This window comes from Bactrocera neohumeralis, chromosome 6 (genome assembly GCF_024586455.1).
Source record: "Bactrocera neohumeralis isolate Rockhampton chromosome 6, APGP_CSIRO_Bneo_wtdbg2-racon-allhic-juicebox.fasta_v2, whole genome shotgun sequence".
NCBI lineage: Eukaryota > Metazoa > Arthropoda > Insecta > Diptera > Tephritidae > Bactrocera > Bactrocera neohumeralis.
In genome coordinates this window covers 27,013,282-27,038,408 of record NC_065923.1, presented here as the reverse complement: position 1 = coordinate 27,038,408, position 25,127 = coordinate 27,013,282, and the positions used below count along the sequence as shown (strand labels likewise).

The following is a 25,127-nucleotide window of genomic DNA, read 5'->3' as shown; positions in this document are numbered from 1 at the left end:
ACAAATTTACAAATGGTGCCTCGCACAGCTTTGAGGCTAGAACCGACCGACAGTTAAGCTAGTGCATATCGCTAAAAAGACTTTACATTGACTAGTCTTGGGCGCACAGTCAGATCCGATAGGTAGTAATAGAAAAATCAGCAAAGTTTCAACTTCTTTAACTCATATGTTTGGAAATGAAAAGCTCGCTAAGCTAGTGTAGATCGCTAAAAAAGCCTTACTTTGTAAAATAAATTGTTAATATCCTTCACAAACAAAGGTTCCATACAAGAACTTGATTTTGATCGGTCAGTTTGAATGAAAGCTATATGCTAAAGTCGTCCCATGTAAACTATATGTACGAAGCTTGTGGCGTTGCCTTGAAAAATATTCTATGCCAAATTTCGTGTAGATATTTTGTCACATCAAAATGCTTTCCGTGTAAGGATTTGATTTTGATCAATCAGTTTATGTGGCAGCTTTATGCTAAAGTGGTCCGATTTCGGCGGTACCGACAAACGAGCAACTACTTGAGGAGAGAAGCACAAGTGCAAATTTTCAGATTGATATCTTAAAGACTAAGGAACTAGTTTGCAAAAACGTAGTTTAGTTCGTATAAACAAACGGGAAGACAGACAGACGGACGGACAGACTTCGTTTAGGATATAAAAAGTTGAAATAATAACTAAATATCATAATTAATATCATATACATATAATATTACCGTGAAGCTACAGTTCAAATTTCAGGTGAATAAGGTGATAGTTTTCTCGGAACGGTCTTCCGAGGTGAAAAATACAGTTGCGATACAAACTCGTTGAAAGTTTTAAGTGCCGAACTGACCTCTCCAAAAGCTTCGAGTCTACGACGTATTGGTCAGAGAAATATTTTTTCCATTATTCAACTAAGACAACGCTTACTGTCAAGTGTACATTAAGCCATAAAAAGTTTCTCGATTTATTAAATGAAAAAATACTATTAATAAAAAGCAAAAACTTTTAAAAAATCTTGGAAAATAATTACAATCTAAGAGAGCCTTTGATATCAGCATATATTCACCTTAAGAATTATTACTATTTGAGTAGTGCTCTAATAAATATGATATCAAACGCATTGTGACAAAAAAGTACACGGAAATTGTAAATCCATGAAAAGTTTTTTCACAATTCCAGCCGCTTTCGAGAGATGTTCTCACGCAATCGTCTCAATATGGCCAAATAGAACTTCATGTTGACCATCTGTCCCTCCGAAACAATTTCATGTTGCACCATATCACGAATATCGAAAAAACAGTGAGCATCACCTTGATTTTTGAGTGGCTTTGGTGTGTTTTTTTTTTTTGGGGTTCGGCTCGTTTTTTTTCCTCCATTCCGATTGTTGCCTTGTTTGAAGAAAAAACAGCTTTATCGGGAAGTGTTTCATACTCAAAATATCCACCAAAATCAATTCGATGAGATGATCTCTTGTCAGCTCTCCACAACTTGCCTGACGATTCCCAAGCACCATAACCGTCTATTTTTCTATATTTCTATCAGTTGAAGAGGTAAATGGTCGTCCATGGCTTTAACTATCTCTCGACTGTCTTTGAAGGCTTTGTACCACTCATAGGCTTCTGGTTTTGATAAAACTGAATCATCATAAAACTTTTCCAACATTCGCAATGATTTCGCATACGCATTTTTCTTATTCTTTTAAAGTTGTTTATGTTCTTTTATAAATTGTTTTCTTTTTGGCTTCGAAATTTGAAATATTGGCCTTCGCATTTCCGAATCAATATTAGTTATAGTGTTCCTAAGATAGTCAAATATAATGTCCATATCTTCATTTTTCTCTCATTACAATGGTGTAAAACATTTCTCTGTGAAGCTTATATGGCAGATTCTATAAGGCTTCAAAATCGGGCCAGTATTTTTCAAAAAAAATAACAAATTTATAGTTTTTTCGAAGATACAACTTAATGTTAGTTGGTAATTAAAATGGTTGAAAGGATAGCATCTGTTCCTACCTGCATTATCCACTTCAATCGAGATATGATGGATTACGTCCCAAATACCTATATAATCAGTCTCATATCCGATATGGTAAATTAAGTGAAATGTCTTGTGGTTCATATTTTAGTCATAAGTGAGCTAACTAATTGAAATTAAGTATTCATTTCAATATATATTTATTTAGCACTGCCTTTTTCTTGCAAATTTCGAAAGTTGATAATGTTCGCTTCTCTCGAACTCAAGTTTACCCCATTTATTTATGAAATCGTTTGTATTAAAATATATGTGGGAAGTAATTATTATTATTTCAAGAAAATATTTTCCAAACGTTTTCCGAACATAGATATTGTACTAATATTTATTTTAGTATCAACAATAAATTTGTACTAAAACCGTAAGTAGCACTTTCAGCAAACATTTTAGAGCTTTGTGTGCTAGTGGAAAATTAATAAAATCAGTTTTCGAAAAATATTTGCATAAATCAAAGTCAATTACACATGTTTGCGCGTTTCGCAATCTCAATCAATCGAAAAAAGATCGAAATATCGAAGGCTGCGTCCTCGCTCTGCTTAATGAGCCCCAAAAAACACAATAATATTTCACATTTGACAAGACAGAAACATTTATGAGCGAATTTCGGTCACCATTAAATGTAATTTATGTGACGAAAGCAGACGTATTTGCGAAAATAGTTTATACAACGTAATGCTAATAATTCTGTATGGATGTGTGTCTAAACAAGAGGATGTATATTTCACACCAAAAAAGCGTCGAAAATGCATTGGATAATTATGTGCCAAATTGTAATCAAATGTTTACAATTAAGTAATCTGAGGGAAAATAAGTAAGGCAGCGATAATTTTTGGTGCAACAGAACATCATGTTTTGAAGAATTAGAAGGTTTTGAAATATTTCCAGGGATTGAAATATTTCTAGGCTTTGTAATAATTGTTGCTACTGAGCGATATTATGGACATTTTGCCTTCCTGTGAACGATTGGCTGTGAGCAAGCTTCATCTCGCCGCAGTGACTAAACGCTCTCTAATCTCAATTGCTTACTTGTGATGAGTGTAAATATCTTGCCAGATGCTACTTGTTGTATAGAAGAGGATATGAAATTATATAGGGACCTTCTGCTACCTCCTACCTTCTGCGAACATGGTGCATTGGTTGGGATCGATACTAACTGCCTACACTGGGGGACAAAGATTCACAGCTGTACTAGTGGTATCTTGTATTACCTTTCATCTGCATATCTGAAATATATTTTCCAAAATCAATCTACTCTACATAGCCTACTAACAAAGGCTATTAATGAATCTAATTCCTACTAGGAGAATGTATGAACCAATAACACTCAAGTTTCGTAGCGATACTCGTAAAATTATCTTAAGGGAGGGGGTAAGGTTTGTTTCGTCGAAAAAATACCTTTTTTCATGAATTTCTTTAGAAAAAATTATTGCAGTAGGTTTTTTTTACTTATTATTATATGAAAGTACAACATTTGAAGGATACTTAAAAAAAGTTTTATCGAAAAATAGCTAGGAATAACGGATTTATCGTCGATCTCGGCAGGCACCTTGAAAAGAAGTTTTTGTGCGGTGACCAGCCTACAGAATCACTGGATTATCTGAAATCAAAAAATCAAAATGCTTTCTTTAGTTTATTAGTTTATCTTTCAATTGACGTGGATTTTTTTTTTTTTTAATTTTTCAATTTTTGGTACCATTTTCAAGCCAAAATGACGATTTTAGACGAAAAAATCGACCTATTTGTTATTGTAAAATTGTTAGTAATAAAAATTTTTGGCTGGTCACCGACTTTAAAAATTACATATTTGAGAAAATCGATTCAAAGTTTTTACCGCTCAGCGCAGGTAGCTGGAAGGCGCGCAAACCTAAGTTAGAGGTACCGTTATTCAACCTGTTGTAACTTCGTTAGTTTTTCTCCGAATGACCTAAAACTTTAACACAATATTCTTGAGATGTTGATGGTTCAGAAAAAAAACTAAAAAAAAATGGAAAATAAAAAGTTGTCAAACCTTAAACCCCCCTTAAGCGATTTAGAAATGATCTTACTCTCAAACTGACAGAGGAGGGATATACTAACTGTTAAGGAAATTCAAATATTTTTTTAATTTAGTATGAAGTACAATCTATACAATTACAGCATTCAAATTCCCCCACAACTTCTATTACAGGAACGAATTCGATTGACCCAATTTCGAGTAATTTTTGCCACTAAATCAAGTCGTATGCCATGAATAGGACGTTCAGTGTTGACTTTTAAAGCTTGAAGAGTGTCTGGTTTATTGCTAAAGACCAAGGACTTCAAATAATCCCAAAAGAAGTAGACTAATGGACTTAAATCATAACTTCTTGAAGGCCATTCAATGTCACAATTTCCTAAAACAATCGAATCTCCAAACTTTTTTCGCAATAATTCGGTTGTTGCACTGCTGTGTGGCACATAAGCCCATCTTGTTGGAGCCAAATGTTGTCAGGATCAACTTCTTCCAATTGCGGCCATAAAAAGTTGGTTATCATCGATCTATACTACTCTCCATTGACAGTGATGGTGTCACCAGCTTCATTTCGAAAGAAGTACGGAACTATGATTCCATCAGACCAAAAACCTCACCAAACTATCAATTCAGGCGGATGTAATTATTGTTCATGAATAATTTATGAATTTTCTTCGCAACAGAAGCGACAGTTTTGTTTATTTACCGAACCACTGAGATGAAAGTGAACCTGAAGATGATTTTCTTAAAAACAAATTCTTATCGCTTTCAATTTGTCGCTACAATTCTTGAGTGAGAACAATTTTATACAGATGTAAGCTCAAATACTTTCTCAAAATCCGTCAGGTTGTGGTTTGAGAGAGTCTCAATTCTTGAGAACGTCTTGGAATCGCCAAATTGCGGATTTCAGCAACACTTGACTGAACGGCAGCAATATTTGCATTAATTCGAGTGGTTCTTTGTCTTATTGGCACTTAAACATTATGTAAGGAAAATGTACGCTTGAAATTTTCAACAATTCGACAAACAGCGAAGACAGGTGCGATTATTACGATCATAAAATAGCAAAAGCGCGCGAAAAGTTCCAATTGGAGAACGATTATTTTGATAATAAAATTGAATAATTTGTAAGCGTTGTGCTTGTGTATATCTTTCCATGATGAAATTGTAAACATTACTGAATATAATGAAAAAAACTTATAGATCATGACAAATTAAAAATGGCCGAAACGACATTTAGAAATCATATCATCCCTGTTGGAAAAACCGTTGTATGGTAAAGTCATCCAGAAGAGCGATAACCATTTATTGGAGTTAATAGGGAAGGCTTCTTCGTATTCATTTATTTTTCGTATAAAACTAAATAATACACAAGGAAAGCTCACACCCAATTGCATTAAAATAACTTAAGAAATTATCAACATTAAATCATAAATGCCAACAACATTAGACCATAAAGGCAACCAACAAAAGAAAAAAACGTATTTATTTTAGATCCATACAAGTATGCATATCTGAGTAATGGAAGATTTTATTTTTGTATCAAATTTAACGATATTTAATTATTTATATTATATACCGTTCGAGGATACTTCATTGAAAATCGCCAGATTTGGTTTTCTTACATTTTTTTTCTAGGTCCGAAACTGAAATATTCGCTCGGAGGAATGCATATTTACCTATTGAATTTCCGACAAAGTTTATAAAGCTTTGCATAAAATTACCAAAAATGAGCTTTTTCATGTAAAAAACTTGATATTATAATATTATTGATATTTACGAAGATTTTAACTTTTTGTGGTTGGTCAGTTACGACAGGGATTATATCCACTTACAACTCAGAAAAAATACGTTTTCAGTGCATTTTTTTGAATAGGATATTAATTAAATACATAAAAAAATTACATATACAAAATTTAATGTATTTGAATAATCGGCAATTAGTTTTGAAAAGGTTTGGATTCCCTCAAACCCGCAACCGCCCAAAAGATAATCTCCAAAAAGGGGTGTCTGGCGGTGAAGAAGATTTTTCTGCTTAGAATTACATTATAAAAAAAATTACAAAAAAAAGTTATTGAATTTGACGAATACAGGTAATGATCGAAAGACTAGTCAAATCTTTATTTTTGCCCAAATGCAAAAGAAAAACCCGAGCAGAGTGGCTTAAGGGGTTATATACAGTTAGAAGGCCGAAAAAAACTTTTAAATTTATTGTTTAAAAAATTTGTACACATATTATGGTATCTTTTAACTGTATTTTAAGACTTAGTATTAGTAAAAATATTTATTTGAAAAGGAACTACAGCTGATCTTCGAGAGCTCTTCTCAAAAAAGACGTGATCTCTGAACAGGATCCTCTATAATTGAAAAGTCAAACAGACTTCCTTAAAGTAATGTTACATCTAGTAATTAAATCGAAGGAATAAGCAAAATAAAATTTGTGACAAAATGGCGGTTCCTTAAAAAAAATCGATTTTCGGCCAAAATTTCGGTCTTAAACTGTTTATAAAAAAATATTTATCGGCGAGAAAAAATCTTCTTTTATTTACTAAAAACTATATATTAAGAAGCTCGTGTTGAGACTAATCGCCTTAGTCGTTTTCGAGTAATTTTGGTCACCGACTTTAAGAACACCATTTTGAGAAAAACGCGTTTACAGTTTGGCCTTGAACTTCCAAGCACTCTGAAGCGCTGTTTTAAATTTGCATGTAACTTCAAAAAAATATTCACCAGGACGATATGAAATTTTCTGTGTGTATTCATTATAATTCTATAATATTTTATATATATTCGTAATAAACAAATATTTTATTGAAACAATTTTGAGCAATTTTTCTTTTATGCACTTGCTTCGGCAAGCAAAGCAAATAAGTCCAAAGTTCAATGAAAATTGTATGTTTTTTTTATACAACAGGTTCAAGTCGGCAGTCCCGCCTACGGAGAAGTGCTGCGCGGCGACATTATCGCCAAGATACGTGACTATGACGCACGTGACGTAAGCCACGCTGACGCCGAGACCTTATTCCGCAATGCAGGCAATGAAATTAAAATCGTCGTACATCGTGACAGTAAAATCGCATACACACAAGGACTTGGCAGCGATCCGTACAAAGCTGGGCTAGGCCCCTCACCAGTGAACAGCATTAGTCCAGATTTAACCAATGCCAATGTGCCACATAGGCAAGTAGACACTTTCTCATGCACATATTCGTATATATAGTTTCAGTTTTAATTCTTCTCTCATTCGCGCAGAGGACCCTCACCATTCTTGCCAGGACCCGGCCAATATGAGCGCGCTCTACAACTGCCTGTTGATTCATTGCCGCAAACAGTATTTCCGAAACTGAACGCCTCGGGCGGCTATGTACCACCGTTGCCACAGCCACAGGGCGGCTGCTTCAGCCCAATGCCAACACGCGATCACCAGCAAGACGTCGCCGAGGAACAAGCGGCCATTGTGAATCAAGTGAGTCAATAAAAACCGCTATGCTGCCAAACGCTTCTAACACTGCTTTCGCTGCATTAGTAATATTGTTGTTGTTACATTTATTTGAAATTTGCTAACAAATGAAGTAATTTTGCTAATTGCTTAGAAAAGACGAGTGCGAAAATAAATTGTTTTTGGTTTAAAGCCATTCAAATATGCAACTGAGCGATATTATCATTTTGAAAAATACAAAAAAGCGTAGTTTTTACTTAAATAAGTAAAACATTTTTCATACTTAGGAAGTAAAATCACTATTACTGCGCCTAAAAGTATGCAATAAATTTTCGAAAACTACATTTTCTGCTATGTCTGAAGTACAGCATGTTTAAGATGACTGCAAATATTTTTTTTGAATCCTAACGCATTTGAATCTATGAAATTTATTTATTGCATATATTTTCTTTTAACATTTTTCCGGACTTCATAAAAATAATGTGGTTTTTAATTTTTTTTCATACAAGTGTTTAGTATTAAATACGATTTTTTAAAATACGTATGTATTTATACGTATATAGAAGTATTATGTAGGCGCTATTTTGAAATCTTTTGATATCTAAAAATTCGATTCGAATCATCTTTGCGAATAATGTGATGTCAAAAATTGCTTTGCACTTTAGCTGACTTCAATTAGCGTTTCTAATATTTCAACGGTAATCCGAAGCCTTGAAATTTTCTATTGGCTTTTGAAAACATTTATGTACGTATAACCAATAAATAAATAATATACCCCTTGATTTCAAAAAATAATAATATGATGAATGTCTTATTAAGCTCAAGGGTCTTTGATGGAAGCATTTGAAAAAGAAGAAAAATAGAATCGGACTTTTGTAAAAAAGGTTTTAATTAAACTTTGGTTAAATAGGTAATTAGAGTGCGTGTTCTACACTGAATAGAATATATTAAGGGGGTAAGTGCGGTTTAGGGCCGTGTTCTCAGTTTCGTCATATAACAGATTCACCAAACTTGGTTTTCAATAAATCCTTTGTGACATTCGCTGTGTGGCTTGTGGCACCGTCCTGTTGTACAAGCCCATATCATGCAATCGGGCCAAAAATATTCAGTTATCATTGAGTTGTAACGATTCCCATTCACAGTAACGTGCCGGTCTTGATCGTCACGGAAGAAGTTCGTCTCAATGACACCGCCGGGCCGGACAAAACCGTAATTTTTTTTGGATGCAATGCTGACTCATGGAGTACGTGTAGATCGCTGCCTGACCAATAACGCATATTTTGCTTATTAACGACGCCATTCAGCCAGAAATGAGCCTCATCGCTGAAGATGATTTTTCGATGCAAATCCGGATCATTATCAAGTTGTTGCTCAGCCCAATTCACGAACATACGAATCGTCCGTGGAGAGACTGATTTGGGTCTTCTTCAATTGATACACTAGCGGCAGCAATATTCTCGACACTTCAGATACTTCGTTGTCTCACTGGCACGGAAACATTTTGTACAGTGTTTGTGAATTAAAATTTTTCCACTAGACGCTCAATTGTTGATCTGACAGGACGATTATGACGACCATAAATTGGGTGTAGTGCTCTTAAAGTTGAGGCCGCTGACTCTGAGTTTCGGTAGTAAATTTTAATTATTTCGACTCGGTAGTGGATCCATGATAAAATGGTAGTGAAGAGAAATGTCAAAATAACTTGAAAAAGTATGGCGTCGTTTGCTGTCCCAATCGGTCTACTTTTGTAACGTCCCTACTGAAAAACCCTTTATTAGTATAGATAAGCCAAATATAATATATTCAGGCACAAGCTTGGTAAAAGAACTCCCTAGTTTTATTTAGAAGCTTTTCTTCTATTATTTGGATAATTTAAATGTCGTAGAGTAGAATAAAACTAATTTTAATTTGACTGAAAAGTAGTTTCTAGAACTGTATCCTTACTTAAACTTAGTGTTAAATCGCTGCGGTAATGTAGTGGTAAGAGCCACAAGCCAAATTAGGCCCAACTCTGACAAAAAATTTCAAATTATTTTTCTAAAATCTAATAGCTATGCGGAGGTGATTTTTACATGGAGAACGCTGCCTTGGTTCGGCAACATTAGTTCAAATGCTTTAAATAAACAATGAATGGGAGAAGAAGCATAACCAAACATCTGGCAAAGCTTTAAGGGCCAACACTTTCCACAAAAAAATATTTCTGATCAAATGTAACAATTGTTAGTGCCGAGGCAGCCACCACATGTTGTAATATTAGTGTATGTTTTTATGTGTTTATGTACATATGTATTTTCAATAAGTTATTGTGCTTCGTGTTTTCGTTGAAGGCTAGTCGTCATCTTGTACACTTAATCCCTAAGTGAGAGCATGAACTTCGAAGAAAAGGTCGCCTGCGATGAAGGGCGTCTTTCAAAATTTTGTTTTTGTTGTTGGTTTTCGAAAATTTACTTTCAGTATTTATTAATAGTACAAACTAATAGCATATGCACAACGAAAATAAAGCCAATATCGTCGAGAAGAGGCTATGACGTACACAGGCCAAACGAAAGCCAACTGCAGAAGTGGCAGCCAACAAAAACAACAAACAAAACTTTGTAGTGCATATGCAAGCCATACGGCCGTATGTATGTATGTGCGTACATTTGCCTGCCAGTCCATTCGAAATACCTTTCTGACATTGACATCCGTAATAACGCGCAGCTGCTTATGATAATTATGAAGGCAATGATAATGTTCATTGGCAGAGTGTTCGATTCAAAAGAGAGTGCCATGGGGCGGACAGTGGGTCAAATTAATGATTTTATAAATATTCATACACACGATATGCATACATATGTGTGTATGCATGAGTTTATGGTTGCATGTTTGATACTGCAGTTGTGTGCGACACGGCGTATGAGTGATCTGCAACTTGCTGAGCTCTGTCAAACAAACCCCTTTCTTACTTTCTGCCATTGCTGCAACTTTCACAAATTTGAAAATAACAACAAGTACAAATTCCCTCGGCGGCAGTGATGTTGTAGCTAATGATGATGCTTGCGGGTTGATGATGATTCAAGAAAATTTTCAAGGACAATTCATGTGACGGTGTAATTTTAGCACTTCAAGGTGTTTACAGCACACATGTTGAACGTTCATTGCTCATGCTTTTTGCTGTTAGCAATTTGGTTGGTGTATGTGTGTGTGTGACTTTTTATTGTTTTGTTTGTTTATTTATTTATGAGATTGTAGGTGGGGTGCGCTCAATCATAATAAGAGCAGATACATACGTGATTGCGATTTACATATGTACATATATACAAATCAATTATGCATATAAACATACTTGTACATATGTATATAAAATGTAGGCATTTACGTATACATGTATTTAAATTTTTTGTATGATGCAGGTGTATATATGGCTCATATAGTAAGTATATACATATGTATATATTTACATATGTATTATTTTGACATAATTATTTGGCTTATATAAAATCTTATGTATGTATATATATTTATATTCACATATTGATTTGTATGCGTTTATATTTTGTATGTATAATATTTATTTACGCATAAGCCTTGTATATAAAAACAGCTTTTGCACATATTTACTTAAATGAGGTTAGAATTGGTCATTGAAAACAAGTTAAATCTTCTGTGGAAAACAAAGAGCAACCGAGCCAAATGGAAATGTGACATTAAATTAATGTTGACACCGTTTGAACTGATAAATATATATACATACATATGTATGTATTAAAAGCTAATATAAACATATTCATGCATGCAGGCTTGCATTTTTGCAATTAATTGGTTTATTCAACTTAAGATTTAAGAACATGATATTCAATATCTTTTTTTTATAACATAAACAAAGAAATATTTTTAATAAAAAAAATAATAATCTGAAATTTAATAGAAAAAAATAAAAATAATTTTATGCAGAAATATTAGAATATTAATAAAATTTAAAAAAATATATTTTTAAGTTGTATATTTTCTGAGCTTTTATATTAAATACTACAATGCGAAGGATACTAATATAGAAAATCAAAAAAATATTAATTTCTAATATAAACTATTTTAAATCTGTAGATAAATAAGATCAAGATCCACAATAATATTTCGAAGCTAATGTCATCTCATATAAGAATGAACGATGCCCAGATTTTTTCGTCAACCCCCTTTTAGAGTATTATTCCGGTGAATTTAGTTCAAAGAAGAAGTTAAAAAAGTTCAAAATGTATTTTCAGACGCTAGTGATTTTATTCCTGGACAGATTCTGAGGACACTAGAACATATTTTCAAAAATGTTTTTGAAGAACCTTTCTTGGCGATATTTTCATTGTTAGAAATGAAAAAAAAGAAACGTTAACTTCGACTGCACCGAAGCTATAAACTCTTCAAAGGCGCTTTTCCTAAACATACTTATACATATATATATTTAAATAAAACAAAAACGTTTGGGATTTCAATGACATTCTTTATTCCAGTGAAAGAACATTCGATGCCATTATGTTTGGAACATGATTTCTTTTGCATGGCCACCACGGCAGAAGTCCAAACGCTGAACCCATTTCTCGACGGTTTTCAAGCATAAATCGGCCGATACTGCTGCAATTTCACGTTCGATTTTCGTACGAGGTACATCAATTGTCGCTGGCTTGTTGGCAAAGACCATAGACTTGACGTAGTCCCTCAGCAAATAGTCTAACGGCGTCAAATCGCATGATCGAGACGGCCAACTGACTACTTCATTACGTGAAATAATACTTTCACCAAATTTGGTTTTCAATAAATCGATTGTGACATTCGCTGTGTGACTTGTGGCGCCGTCCTGTTGGAACCACATATTGTCCAATTTCATATTATCCAATTCGGGCCAAAAATATTAGTTTATCATTGAGCGGTAGCGATTCCCATTCACAGAAACGTGCCAGTCTTGATCATCACGGAAGAAGTACGGCCTAACAGGGATGCTCAACTATTGAGAACGACGTGTGAGAGACTGATTTGGATCTTCCTCAATTGATGCGCTAGCCGCAGCAATATTCTCGACACTACGGGCACTTCTTTGTTGTACTGTGTCTCTGGATTCAAAGTTTCCCTCTGGACGCTCAATTGTTGATCTGACCATAAATTGGACGTAGTGATCTTAAAATTCGGAGTCATTCCGGTAGAAAGTTTTAATAATTTCTATTCATTGTTGGATCGTATATCTTCCATGATGAAATGGCAAATCTTACTAAAGAGAAATGTCAAAAGAGCGGGAAAAAATATGGCGTCTTTTGCTGTCCCAATCGGCCTACTTTTGTTGCGTCCCTATTGAAAACCCGTTATAAAATTAAATCTCTATCTCGATTTTGATCGCTTACTTTGTATGGCAGCTATATGCAACAGTCGTTCGATCTAAACAATTTGTTCGAAGATTATGGGGTTGTGTTCGATAATAATCTATGTAAAGTTTTGTGAAGATAACTCATCTGAAACATATATGCTCAGAGATTGAGGGGTTGTATTGAACAATAATCAATGCTAAACTTCGTGAATAAATATTGTCAAATAAAAAAGTTTTCCATACAAGAACTTGACTTTTATCGGTCAGTTTGTATGGCATATAAACTCTTCAAAGACAATGAACAAATGAACAACTTCTTAAGGAGAAAAGGACGTCCAATTTCAGATCGATATTTCAAAAACTGAGGGATTGGTTCATATATATGCAGACAGGTGGACATAAGGATATCTTGTAATTGTCTCAGCCCGTCACGCTGGTCATTTGTAGATATATGATAATAGATCTTATATATATTATAAGGTCTCCAACTTCTCATGTTCGGTGTTACTAACTTCGTGGGAAATTGAGGATATATTCAGATTAAGATTCCTTAAACAGAGGTCGCCATGATTCAGTATCTAAGCTGCACTCAGAGAAAAATGAGCTTAAACTTCTTTGAGCGTTAAAAATACATACAATTATTTAATTAAGAAATCAATTAAAATTATAATATTTGATCTAATTCCACAAAGAATTCTGCTCAGTTCCAACACACTCGTTGCTTTTAGAAATTAAAAATAGCATCGTGATTGGTGGTGATTCAAAAACTATTTATATAATTATACAAAATTTCACCATCAAATACTTAAGATCTCGAAAACCAGGTTGTCTTTGTGTAATATAATAAATTTGCAAACAAAAATAGAGTGGCCGCTAGTGACTCAAAAACACTTTATATACATACACCTGTGCATTTGTACATATGTATATACATATATACTAGTAACATGTTATGTGGCCAAAAAATTTCAGCACTCGCGCGTTTGAGATCTCGAAAACTTGCGTGTGCTGATATCTTTCGTACAACCAAATTTGTGTGGGCGTCAGAAAACTAGGCGAACGCGGTCGTACTGTCGTAATGCTGAAAATTCGCCTCACTCTATTTTAAGATCTCGAAAATTCTGAAATTCTAGCCACCAACAAAAAACGTATTTACGCACTTATACACGCACACAAATGCGTTCAAAGCTCACGTCCAACAATTTTCATGTACATATCTCGAAAATTTTCGCATTGGGTCCAAGTATAAACGTCTCGAAGGCGTGAAATATATTTTTATTTTCCAAATTTTCGAAATTGTTCAGTGCCACACAGTTGGCCACAGCTGCCTGCCGCCCCCCGCGCAATAGCTGCCTTGGCAAAAAAGCGTGTGGGTGTTGCTAAATATGCCGTACACAAGTCCAAGTTTATTGCTTTTCATTAATTTTTTTTGCGCCAAATAGCACATAACGGTATTATAGAAAATAATTTTGAAATGAAATAAATGCTCGCGGCTTACTATATTCATAGGAAAAGTGCTCTCTGGCGGAGCAAACCAATTGGGTTTGTTCTCTACAGCTCCCACTGTACACAAACACACTTATTTATATGTATGTATGTACAAATGTATGAAATAAGTAAATATGTATATATGCAAATGTGTGTATAAACATATAAGAGTTCAAATGACCGTCTGGCTGCGGCCAATGGAATGTACGAGATGAGCTAATTTGTGTGGCTGTACACAATTGTTCGGCCGTTAAAGGCCACAAACACATATACACATGTATAGGCTCTCTTCTCCTTTAGGAAGCTTCATTATATGGCGCGCCAATATTAAAATTCAAATTTTTCTGAATATTTGCTGGCATTGTTATTGTTGTTGCTAGCCTATGTGAATTCGGCCACACATATCTATAACATATACATACACAAATACATATTTGTATATACAATATGTGGATTAAATATTTGAAAATTCAGACAGATGTGGAAAACATCGCCAATTTGTGAAAAATTAAAATTCAGTTGCTTTCGGAATATTGAAAAATTCAGATCAAATCCTTAGAAGTTTAAGTAGTGAACACAAGCAAAGAAAACAAAAGAAATTAACAAAATTCCAAACGATCTCTAAACTACGAGTACGAATTGACGAGCAAGTGAAAACGACATTTTCTTCAAAATTTAACAGAATTCAACGGAAAAGTTGGTCGATTTCTTTTAATTAATTGTTTAATTGTTAAATATTTCTTAAATTTGTATTTAACTTAATTTCGTAGACCAACAAAAAGAACTCTAAATAGAACTACAAATACTAGTGACGTTGAATAGTGTTAATTTTGTTATATAATTGTCACAATTGTTTCTATATTATTCGTTTTGTTTTTTGTTTTTCTACTTTTTCCACGCAAAATAAGGGCGTTGACAAATTAAATTTAAAGTTGCACACATACAAAACACACAAAACCACAGAGAAAAATGGAATACGTCCAATTCAAAAACGGAACCCCACACTACTATAGGGCCCAACCGGACCTGAATGAATGCATTCAATACCAAGTAAGCCAACGCAACTAAACGCGAAATTATAAATTTTTCTAACTTACATACATATGTACATGCTTACGTACATGCATACATAGTAAGGGGGCTGAAATAACGGTTAACTAAAAAAAATATTTTTTTTGTTCAAAGTATGTTTATTTTGTTTAAAAAAAAGATGGTGACAAGTTAGTGAAATTTAAAAATTATAATAAGGTATTCCATAGCGTTATAAATAGACTGAACAATAACAGTTAATTTTGCAGTTGAAAATATTTTTTTTTCAAAATATGATTATTTTCTAAAAAAAATTTTGGTTACAAATTAGTGAAATTTAAAATTTATTATAAGGTATTACATAGCGTTATAAATAGACTGAGCAACAACAGTTAATTTTGCAGTTGAAAATATTTTTTTCGAAATATGATTATTTTGTTTAAAAAATTTGGTTACAAATTAGTTAAATTTTAACATTACTACAATAATCAAGAATTAATTTATCATTGAACTTCATATGTACATAGTAATTAATATGTATTCAAGTACAGCTATGCAAGTAAATACGTGACACTTTCGAACCAACTTTATTTAAAATTAAAAAAAATTGTTGATAAACATACATATTTAATAGTTAACAATTCATATCATATTTAAACAAACTTAAAAAAATATAACGCTAATTTTAGATATTTTTTTTAAGAATTTCAAAATTTTAAATACAACTTATTAAATAACATTATTTTTCAATATTTAAAGCTCAATAATGTCTTTCATATCCGCTAGAATATGCAAACGATGTATATGCTCAAATACATAGATACACACATATATATTCATATACTAGTATAATATTTTTATATATATTATAATTTTTACATACACCTATACATACATAAGTAATGTACCAACACAGTCTTATACTTATATCATATCAATCTACATAACTGTATATTATGGACGATTTCCAACCGCTAACATGCCAAAGATCTCCCGACTTTTATATGTTTATTTATTATAAATACATTTTTGCGCATTTCAAAAACACAAAAACAGCAAAATTAAATACACTTTGTAAACAAAGCTCCCACATGCGCATACTGCTGGTCTCTAGAATATTCTAACTCAAATTCCCACATGAAATATATGCCCAACATTTGTACGTCTGTACGTTCTCCATCCTGAAAAGAGAAAAAATCAGCAAATTCAAAAGAAAGAAAAAACAAAAACCAAATGTATGCAAACAACACGTAGTTAAATGAGATGAAAATTTGTGATATTTTGAAAATTCAACAATTTTGCCAATGTATCGGATCAATAGTAGCGCAAAAGTACGCCTTTGAAATATATATCTGAATTATTTTTAGAAAGCTGAGGAAGCGCAGGCAACTCGTTAGCGAACTGACAAAAAAAAATTATTTGAAATAAAAAATGAAAAAATAGCTGTACGAAAATGAAAATTAACATTAAAGTCTGTCGGATACATCATTACTGCTACAATTTATACTTTCGCTGTGGTTGGGTAGCACAACACACACACACACACATAGGCATAGTACATGTTTGTATTTGGAACACCACGCCTATAAACATTTGTTGTAAAATAAATTTATTCTCGCATTATCATTTTGACTTTTAGGACTCACTAAAGCCTGACTATGCAAATGTATGCGTGCACATCCTGTATAGTATTTTGTATATAGCAATGTATGTACGTATGTATTTGTTTGAAATATTTGCTTTTACAAAGCCATAAACAAAGTAGCAGACTTTTCAGGCACAAATTATATTTTCTCTCTAAATTAAAGTGATTAATCTGAGATTTAGGCGAATTGAGTAAATAGACGTATATTTATGGGAGCGGAAAATTTTTATATCATGTATTTATGCACATTTCAATTTTACTTTCAACAAGTACAAGCCAAATTCGATAATATAATTCTGTAAACGATGCTTGGAGGACATATAAAAGACGACAGTATTCTCGAAAATTAAGAAAGTTTCTGCAGTTATGAATAATCACTTATTAATATAAATAATAGATATTGCTTTACATTCAACCTTTTTCATGTATTTACAAACATGAGTACACATATATATATATATCGACACCATTTGCAGTAAACAAATTTAATTAGACCACACCTGCTTCGTCACGTCCATTTTCACTTTTTCACAAATTTCGTGTGCAAATTATTTTTCAAGATTATTTGATTGCTCTCGCTTTTTTGTTATTGAAATATGTTTAAATGTCAACATATGCGCATATATTTCTAAATATATGCATTTAAGCTCTTATTGTTCATTGTTTTTCGGTGGTTTGAAAAATCACCACTAAAAACTAACGCTGAAGCGTTTTTATTTTTCGATCGAATCTATTTTTGTTTCGCAATTTTTAAATATATTGTGTAAAATCTAAAATTAATTACATCAACAACGAATAAAAGCATACATATTTGTAAACGTACATTTTCATGGTCAAAGTATATTTACGAAAGAATCCAAATATATACTATTTATGCTTGCACATTTTACTGCACTCTTCCCCCTTAATACACAGAGAAATTGCGACGATATTTTAAAAACAATATACACCTTTAAATTGTCAAGAACAAACGAATGTCGCCAACTGCACACAAATGCAACAAGCACAAACACAAACAAATGCCATGGTTTATAGGTGCACTGTACATTTTCGTTTAGAAAACTAAAAACTATTTAGTTTGTTGCCAATTCAAAAGAGATATGTATATACATATATAATTTTGTATGTGCATATAAACAAAGATTGTAAGCTTTCGATAATTTTGAGCTGAATTAACTTTAATTAGTCACACAACATTTCACATCCATTTCTTTCGTCGGCGTTTTTGAAAAAACTTAACCTACAAAATGTATGCACTGTGAACTGTATGATCAATATGATTTTTTTTTTTTTATTTTAATGAATAAAACATTGCGTAACAAGGCTTATTAAAATTAATTTGATTTAAAGTTGTTTTCAATAAATAGTAGGGTCTTATTTTGATTTGATTATACACCACCATTTAGAGTAAGTAAGTTGCTATTTATTTCCTAGGCAAGCGGTGTCGTCCAATATTGAAGCAATCAACTGTTTGTCCCTCAAAGCGCCATTCACTTCTTCTTCGTCCCATTGTAGCACTACTTTGCATAGGCGTGGTTCTTTCTTACGCATGATTCGTAGTATGCCACGTGTCTCAATTAAGTCAACTAGTCCGGCAAATTCTGCTTGATCCAAAGCGTGTATGTTACGTTTAACACATACACGTCGATAGACCTCGTGCAATCGTCCTATAGTTATGTCTTTATTACGTTCTTTTCGTAGCATCAACATTAAGCTGCATAACACAATCTTTTGTTGCAGTGGAAACGAGTCTTCTATGTCTTCTTGTAAATTCTGTGAAACACCATAGACTTTATTTAACACCTCAGCGACTTGTGTCACTTGTACAGGTTTTAAAACAACTGCAAAGAAAACAACAGTTAGTAAACTTTTATAAATAATTTAGTTGATTTGAGTTCACCTTCTTCAGTCTTTTCAGCATCATTCTCTCCCAAAGCCAAACTATCAAGATTAATTTTTTTCTGTCCTAACTTCATCTGTTGCTCCGCTATTTCGGCTACTCTTCTGCCAATATCCAATGCACGCCGTACATCTCCACTCACAGCACTGACTTTAGCTGCTAAGAGTTGCAATGTAACAGGGGGAAAAACTTCCAGCACACCAGCTTCTTCTAGGCGTGCTCGAAATATTTCGACAATTTGTTGCTTGGTGTATGGTGGAAAATGCATATGCTGTGGCTTTAGTTCACAACGGGCATTTAGACGCATCAAAGTGCGTTCGGTGAGATCAAGACTATTAGCTATGCCCACCAAAAGGAGCCGCGCTCCTGGTAATGAAGGCCACTCGAAAATAGTGTAAAGCACTGATTGTTTTGTACTGCAGAGTTGATCGATTTCATCTAAAACAATAAGTAACATACGACGGGCTGTACGTAAGTGTTGCTGTACAGCTGCTTGATAATCACGTTCAGTTCGTCCAGCAGGATGTAACTTGAGCTCGGTACATAGCTTCTTATAGACACCATTTATACTAGCAATTGACGTACAATTTATGTAAACACATTGTAATTGTTTTGACAACTCAGACGACCTCAAAAGCAATGAAAGACAAGCAGTTTTGCCAGTACCTGGTTGACCTGAAACATACAAACTACCGGAACGTTGTTCCTCTAAATGCTCTTGAAAAAAATCTCTTAACTCTTGCAGCTGTTGCTCGCGTCCCGGTAAATGTTGCGTTTCTGCACTATTTAGCACACGTCGTGCACTTTGATATTTGTTACGTGTAGGTGTTACCTGTGTTTCTTCTTTTTCTCTTTTTGTGGGCGTGTGATGATCTTCTTCATCACTGTCTATTTGCTTACGTTCGTCAATACTTAATCTATCAATTAATCTGGAAGGGCTGATCAACTCAGTTTTGTGCTTCCAACGTGCTAACTTTGGTGGAGATACATTTTGTCCAGAGTCTTCTACATCACGTTCGTCTTCACTTTGATTATTTTGCTCTTGATTACCCCTTTTTTTTGCTTGTGGCGTTGTTCTGCAAGATGTTGAAGTACGTACTGCTTTTACCCGACGTGGTGTTTTAGGTTCCTGTACATCGTTTAATTCTTTCACTTTTGCCTGTGCTTTACCTTTCGCTTTACTCATAATGTTGGTAGTTTTAGTATTTTCTTTATCTATTTCTGCTAACGTTGGGGATTTGCTCAAAGTGCTTTCTTCTTCCTCGTCACTTGTTGTACAATGCTTTGTTTGGCGTCTACGCCAAACTTCTGATCGCCGTGATGGTGTTTGTATGCTTCCAGCTGACGGTGTAGGTGTTGATCTACCAACACTGCTTAGTCTTGTCGATCGACGAACTGTGGTCATATTTGAAAAATAATTTTACAAAACAATTTTATATTAAAAACAATCACTTTTATTCTTTTCTCTCAATAATTATAATAAAAAATGCTGAACAAGTAATCAAGCAATAAATTGTTGGGCGCCAAACACGAAACTCAATGACAGCTGTCATATAATACAGCTGCCACTGTGGTTGCCATTTCACTCCGCACAGGGTGTACATGTTTTGTAAAAATGGTTATATCTTACGGAAATAAATATGTATTTTACTGTCCTACCTCTTTGCCTTAATGATATTTGAACCAATATCATGTACAATATAAATTTTCTCTACTAGTGTTCTTCCAAAACTAAAATGAAATCTGTAGTCTGTTAGCATTACGTAAGATATTATAAATATAAAATGAGAAGCAAATGTTTATATATAAAGGAATGTAGAGAGAGTATTAATGGTTGTAGGAGGCAAATTGAGATAGGAGAGCCGAATAGTACTATATACACACATATGTATATACAAAGGAAGTATATAATGTATGTGTGCGGATGTATATACATACATACATATGTATAAAAATGTTCTGAGAATAATATTTCTAGAATTATTAAAAATATTCTGCGAGCTTTTATATAAGTCTTCCAATATGAGTATTTTGAAATTCGTTTTTTTAAGCTATGTGTATATAAATATGCACATACATATACATATGCCTGCGTATTAAATACAATCCTGAATGCTTATTTGCAGTGCCTTTACATTTTGCTCTGAACTCTCTAAATGTTTTCACAATTAACTTACGTACCTTCAATGTAAATTGTTTAATGTAAATTTTTTATTAATCTGCAATATTATTATTTTTTTTCGAAAGATAAAAATATTATTTTTTACTATTTTTCTAATCTACCGTTTCATATATTCTTATCCCACGGTAAAAAAATACATTAATGAGAACTACTTTTGGCAATAAAATAAAATTCATTACTTTTTAACACTAAACTTTTTATGAAAATTAGTTAGAATGTATCGATTAAAACAAAACCTGTCATAAATCAATTTTATATTATATTTTTATAATTCTTATTTTTCATAGCCCTACCGAACAACTCCATTGGTACTTCCCGGTGCCAAGGTCAAGAAGGATGCCCCAACCACAGAATCTTACTTGAGGTATCACCCAAATCCGGCTGTGCGCGCTAACCGCGGCCACGATTTTCATGACAGTGTGATGAAGCAACGCGTCGCTGACACCATGTTGCACAAGGTCGTTGGTCAGGATGCCGATTCTGGCAGGGTATGTCTACAAAAATTCTATATTTGAAAACATACATATATGGATTGTGTCATTTGTGTTTAAGTTCTTTCAGTTATTCGCTGTACTTATTCTTTAATCACCTATATTACAGGTATTCCACAAACAATTCAACTCTCCCATTGGCCTGTACTCAGACAGCAACATTGAGAGTACCATCAGACAAACAGTTCCGTAAGTATCGATTATTTTCTCCTTATACATATTATCTATTACACAAAAGAATGTTAGCATTCATACTAGAATATACATATGTATTTAGTAGTAACGAAAAAACTAGCTTTTTAGAAACAAGAACAAATTGCTACACATATTGCTTTTTTTTTTTAAATAACGAGCTGAAGTCAAAATAACGAATTAAGTAGTTGTATATAACCAATTACAATTAATTTTTTTATACATTATAAAGGTCTTTGCAAAAAAGTTAACTAAACATATATTTTATAAAAAAGGAGTAATCGGAACTTAAATTATAATAAAATATTTATGTAAATCTTTGACATCCGGTAAATTGGCATCTCCCTTTATTTTATGACATCCGATTTCAGATGAGTATTTTGACAACTGCAAGAATTAATTTTTAAATAATTCGTTTGCTAGCGTTTAATTTGAAACAAACATCCGATATAAATAAGTGGTTGTTTTGAAACGAATAAGTGACCGTTAAATTATTATTCTATTACACAAATACTTGCATACAAAAGTTACAAGTAGTGGAAACGGGTTTGATTCATAAATATGCAACAAAATGGTTATTTAAGTTTCGAATACTTCACGGAATATATCTGCCTTTATTTTATAAATATATATGTAAATAAGTAAATGTAGTTGTAGATGTTTGTAATTTGAAATTTTGATACGCCCGAACATTTTCCAAGCATTACACGCTTAGCAAAAGGAATATTGTTCTGCTTATGCTTTCATTATTGTATTTTAAATACACTTTCTGTGCAGAATGTTTTTAGTTTTTGAAAATATATACAAATGTGTGCAGTATTTTGCCTTATATTATCTTATAAAAATAAGATGCAATATTTAAAAAACAAAATTTTTGAAAATATAGCGGTTAACTTGGATGGCCATCTACAAAAAATGTACATTGCCATTATTCGTTCAAATTATTATTTCCAAAAACTCAATAACTGAATTAGATATTAGAAAACAATTTTGGCTTATCCTGCAAATTTTTTTCCATTTAATACCTTGAGTATTGCTTCAGTTTATCCTTATATTATTTATTTATGGTAAATAAGCAGCTTTGTTAGATCAGTATTAAAAAGCTTAAATGTATGTGTTACAGTGTGCTTCTCTTATTAGTTTTTATTTTGTAATATTACAAATATTTTTTTTTACAAACTAGGGAATATACAAAAACACTTTAACATCAATATCAAGTATTAGTTTGTATAAATAATATTTTTATGAATCTAACTTGTACGTATGTATGTATGTTTGTGTTTAGATTCTTGCATTTCAATGACTATGTTATAAAAAATTATAATTATTATTGTTGTAGTGCCAGTACTGAAAGTCCGCGCATAAGGAGTAGTCCTTTGCATCGCCCAATGCCGACCAAACTTGACCGGTAAAAGTAAATTTTACAAATCAAACCGACAATCAGTCAGCCAGTCAATCAGTTCGATCGACCCAAAAAATCAATCAAACAGTAGTTCACAAAAGTCACTGCATATTTTCAACTAGTCATTACCATAAAATCCATTTTTGGTAATTCATTAGTTGATTTAAAAATCTTCATTCAAAACTTAACGCTTTTGAAAAGTTGTTTGGTAGTGCTTTTGATGGTTATTTTATTATTTTCTTTCAGAAGTTTAGCTTCTAGTAGTAGAAGTTTTCGAGTGTGTGTTATGTTTGCTTTATTCCCAGTATTTTTTAATGTTATTGATTCTGTTGTTGTGAGTACGTATTTGTGCAATTTTATTTATTCATTTCATGTTTTTTTTCTAAATTACATAAAAAAGATTACATTCGATAAAAGAATTTTTTTTTCACAAATATATCTTCTTTAATTTTATACGATTTGAAATTTATTTGAGAAACCAGAAACTTTGATAACATATTTGAAGATCGGTTGTTTCGCATAAAGAGGGGATCATTAGAAGACCTATTTATATACGCGCAAACCGAATCGATATTTTTTTTTTGTGGCGATTTTTAAATATTGAGTCAAAGAATTCATGGCGCGTTTCTCAAAGCAGATTTTTAGTTTCGAAAACAGAAAAAAGTCACAGTAAGCCAAATCTGGCGTATTCAACGGCAGAGCGATGACTAACAATCAATAAGCAAAACAGTTAGACTATAGTATTTCAAAATTTAAGCCTTAAAACTAGAATATTTCTTAATTTATTGGAAATTATTAAGTGATAAAGTTAAAAGATCAGAATTTGTTCATTAAAATCATTTATAGCATGCCGTTAGTTTATTATTACTTTGTGCTAGTGGTCCTTAAACCTTAACTGTGCTTGTGTGAAGACAATTTCTGAAGCCACTGTAGTTTTTTATACATTTTATAGAACATATTTCAACTCTACTAGATTTTTCTTTTAACGCACTTTAAAAAAATAATATAATTTATGACTTGAGGTTAGGACACTGTGTTAGAGGAAGTTAGGTTCCAAAAAAAAAAAAAATAATATAAATTTAAACACCACACTTACAAAATTTTAATTAATCATATAAAGAAATATTGAAATAGTAAGTACCTTTCACTGAAGGCATTACTACTATTACACAACTAATTGTGTTAAGTAGCATTTATAATATTAATTAAAAACAAAATGTATTAATATTTTGTGAAAAAAGGACAAAGCTGCACAATTAATATTAGAATTTTCATCGATCTATCTTTCCTGGAACATAAACGAAAAATACTGGAGCAACAAAAACTTAGAGAACTGAAAGAACAGCAAGAACAACAGCAACGCCAACAACAACAGCAACAACTACAAAATATACAAAAATTTTGAAACCAAAAATAAAAGAGAATTACTTAGCGAAAAAAGAACATACGTATACCCCCCACCAAATGAAGAAAGACTAGACATAACATATAAGCACAATAATGATAATGAAACTTCAATATGATCAAACTGCGATTTCTCATATTTGAAAATCAAGAATATTTTTTTTTTAAAAAAGTTCAGCACAATACTTGAAAGAAGTAGCGCATAAACCAAATTGTTGTAATTGCTGATTTTTTTTTACCAATTGATACTCCTTTCTACACTGAATTTATGTTTTTTTTGTTGTAAAAAGAGTATTTGCAATTTTCAATTGGCCTGTGATATTCATTCATACCTTCATAAGCACCATATTTAGCAAGTTTTAACACAATAACCTAAAAATAAATTTTAATTGAGGTTATGGCACCTTGCATAGTTTTTTCAATTGGTTATTGTGGCATAGATCATGAATTCTGACAATTAATTATTTTATTTTTTTTCTTTTATTAAATTTCATATTTTTAATTACACCAAAAATTAAATTCTAGTACAAAAATTTTTTTTTTTGAATTTTTTTCCAACATTCCTACCTATCACTTTTAATCAGGGTTGCAAATTTTTTAATTTAAAAACTTTCTATAAACAGTAAGATATTAATT

The 25,127-nt window shown here is 32.5% G+C and overlaps 2 protein-coding genes across 13 annotated transcripts in view; one reads left to right on the top strand and one right to left on the bottom strand.

Moving 5' to 3' along the window:
* LOC126762428 (cell division control protein 6 homolog) overlaps positions 1-20,339 on the bottom strand; it is a 133,951-nt gene extending 113,612 nt beyond the window's left edge. The window contains exons 1-2 of one of the 2 annotated variants that reach the window (XM_050479150.1): positions 18,821-20,339; positions 18,333-18,761 (exon numbers count right to left, since the gene is read on the bottom strand). In XM_050479150.1, the coding sequence (XP_050335107.1) occupies positions 18,340-18,761; positions 18,821-20,225 (1,827 nt within the window). In that variant the 5' untranslated portion in view covers positions 20,226-20,339 and the 3' untranslated portion in view covers positions 18,333-18,339. Of the gene's footprint in view, positions 1-18,181; positions 18,762-18,820 lie in introns of those variants that run through there. The other variant, XM_050479149.1, reaches the window with a different exon arrangement.
* LOC126762434 (probable serine/threonine-protein kinase DDB_G0280133) overlaps positions 1-25,127 on the top strand; it is a 43,326-nt gene that overhangs the window by 12,198 nt on the left and 6,001 nt on the right. For 3 of the 11 annotated variants that reach the window (XM_050479156.1, XM_050479158.1, XM_050479161.1), the window contains exons 2-5: positions 6,908-7,173; positions 7,246-7,459; positions 21,290-21,490; positions 21,603-21,682. In XM_050479156.1, coding sequence (XP_050335113.1) covers positions 6,908-7,173; positions 7,246-7,459; positions 21,290-21,490; positions 21,603-21,682 — 761 coding nt within the window. Of the gene's footprint in view, positions 1-6,907; positions 7,174-7,245; positions 7,460-14,750; positions 14,943-15,154; positions 15,297-21,289; positions 21,491-21,602; positions 21,683-23,024; positions 23,094-24,353; positions 24,653-25,127 lie in introns of those variants that run through there. The other 8 variants (XM_050479155.1, XM_050479157.1, XM_050479160.1 and 5 more) reach the window with 7 other exon arrangements.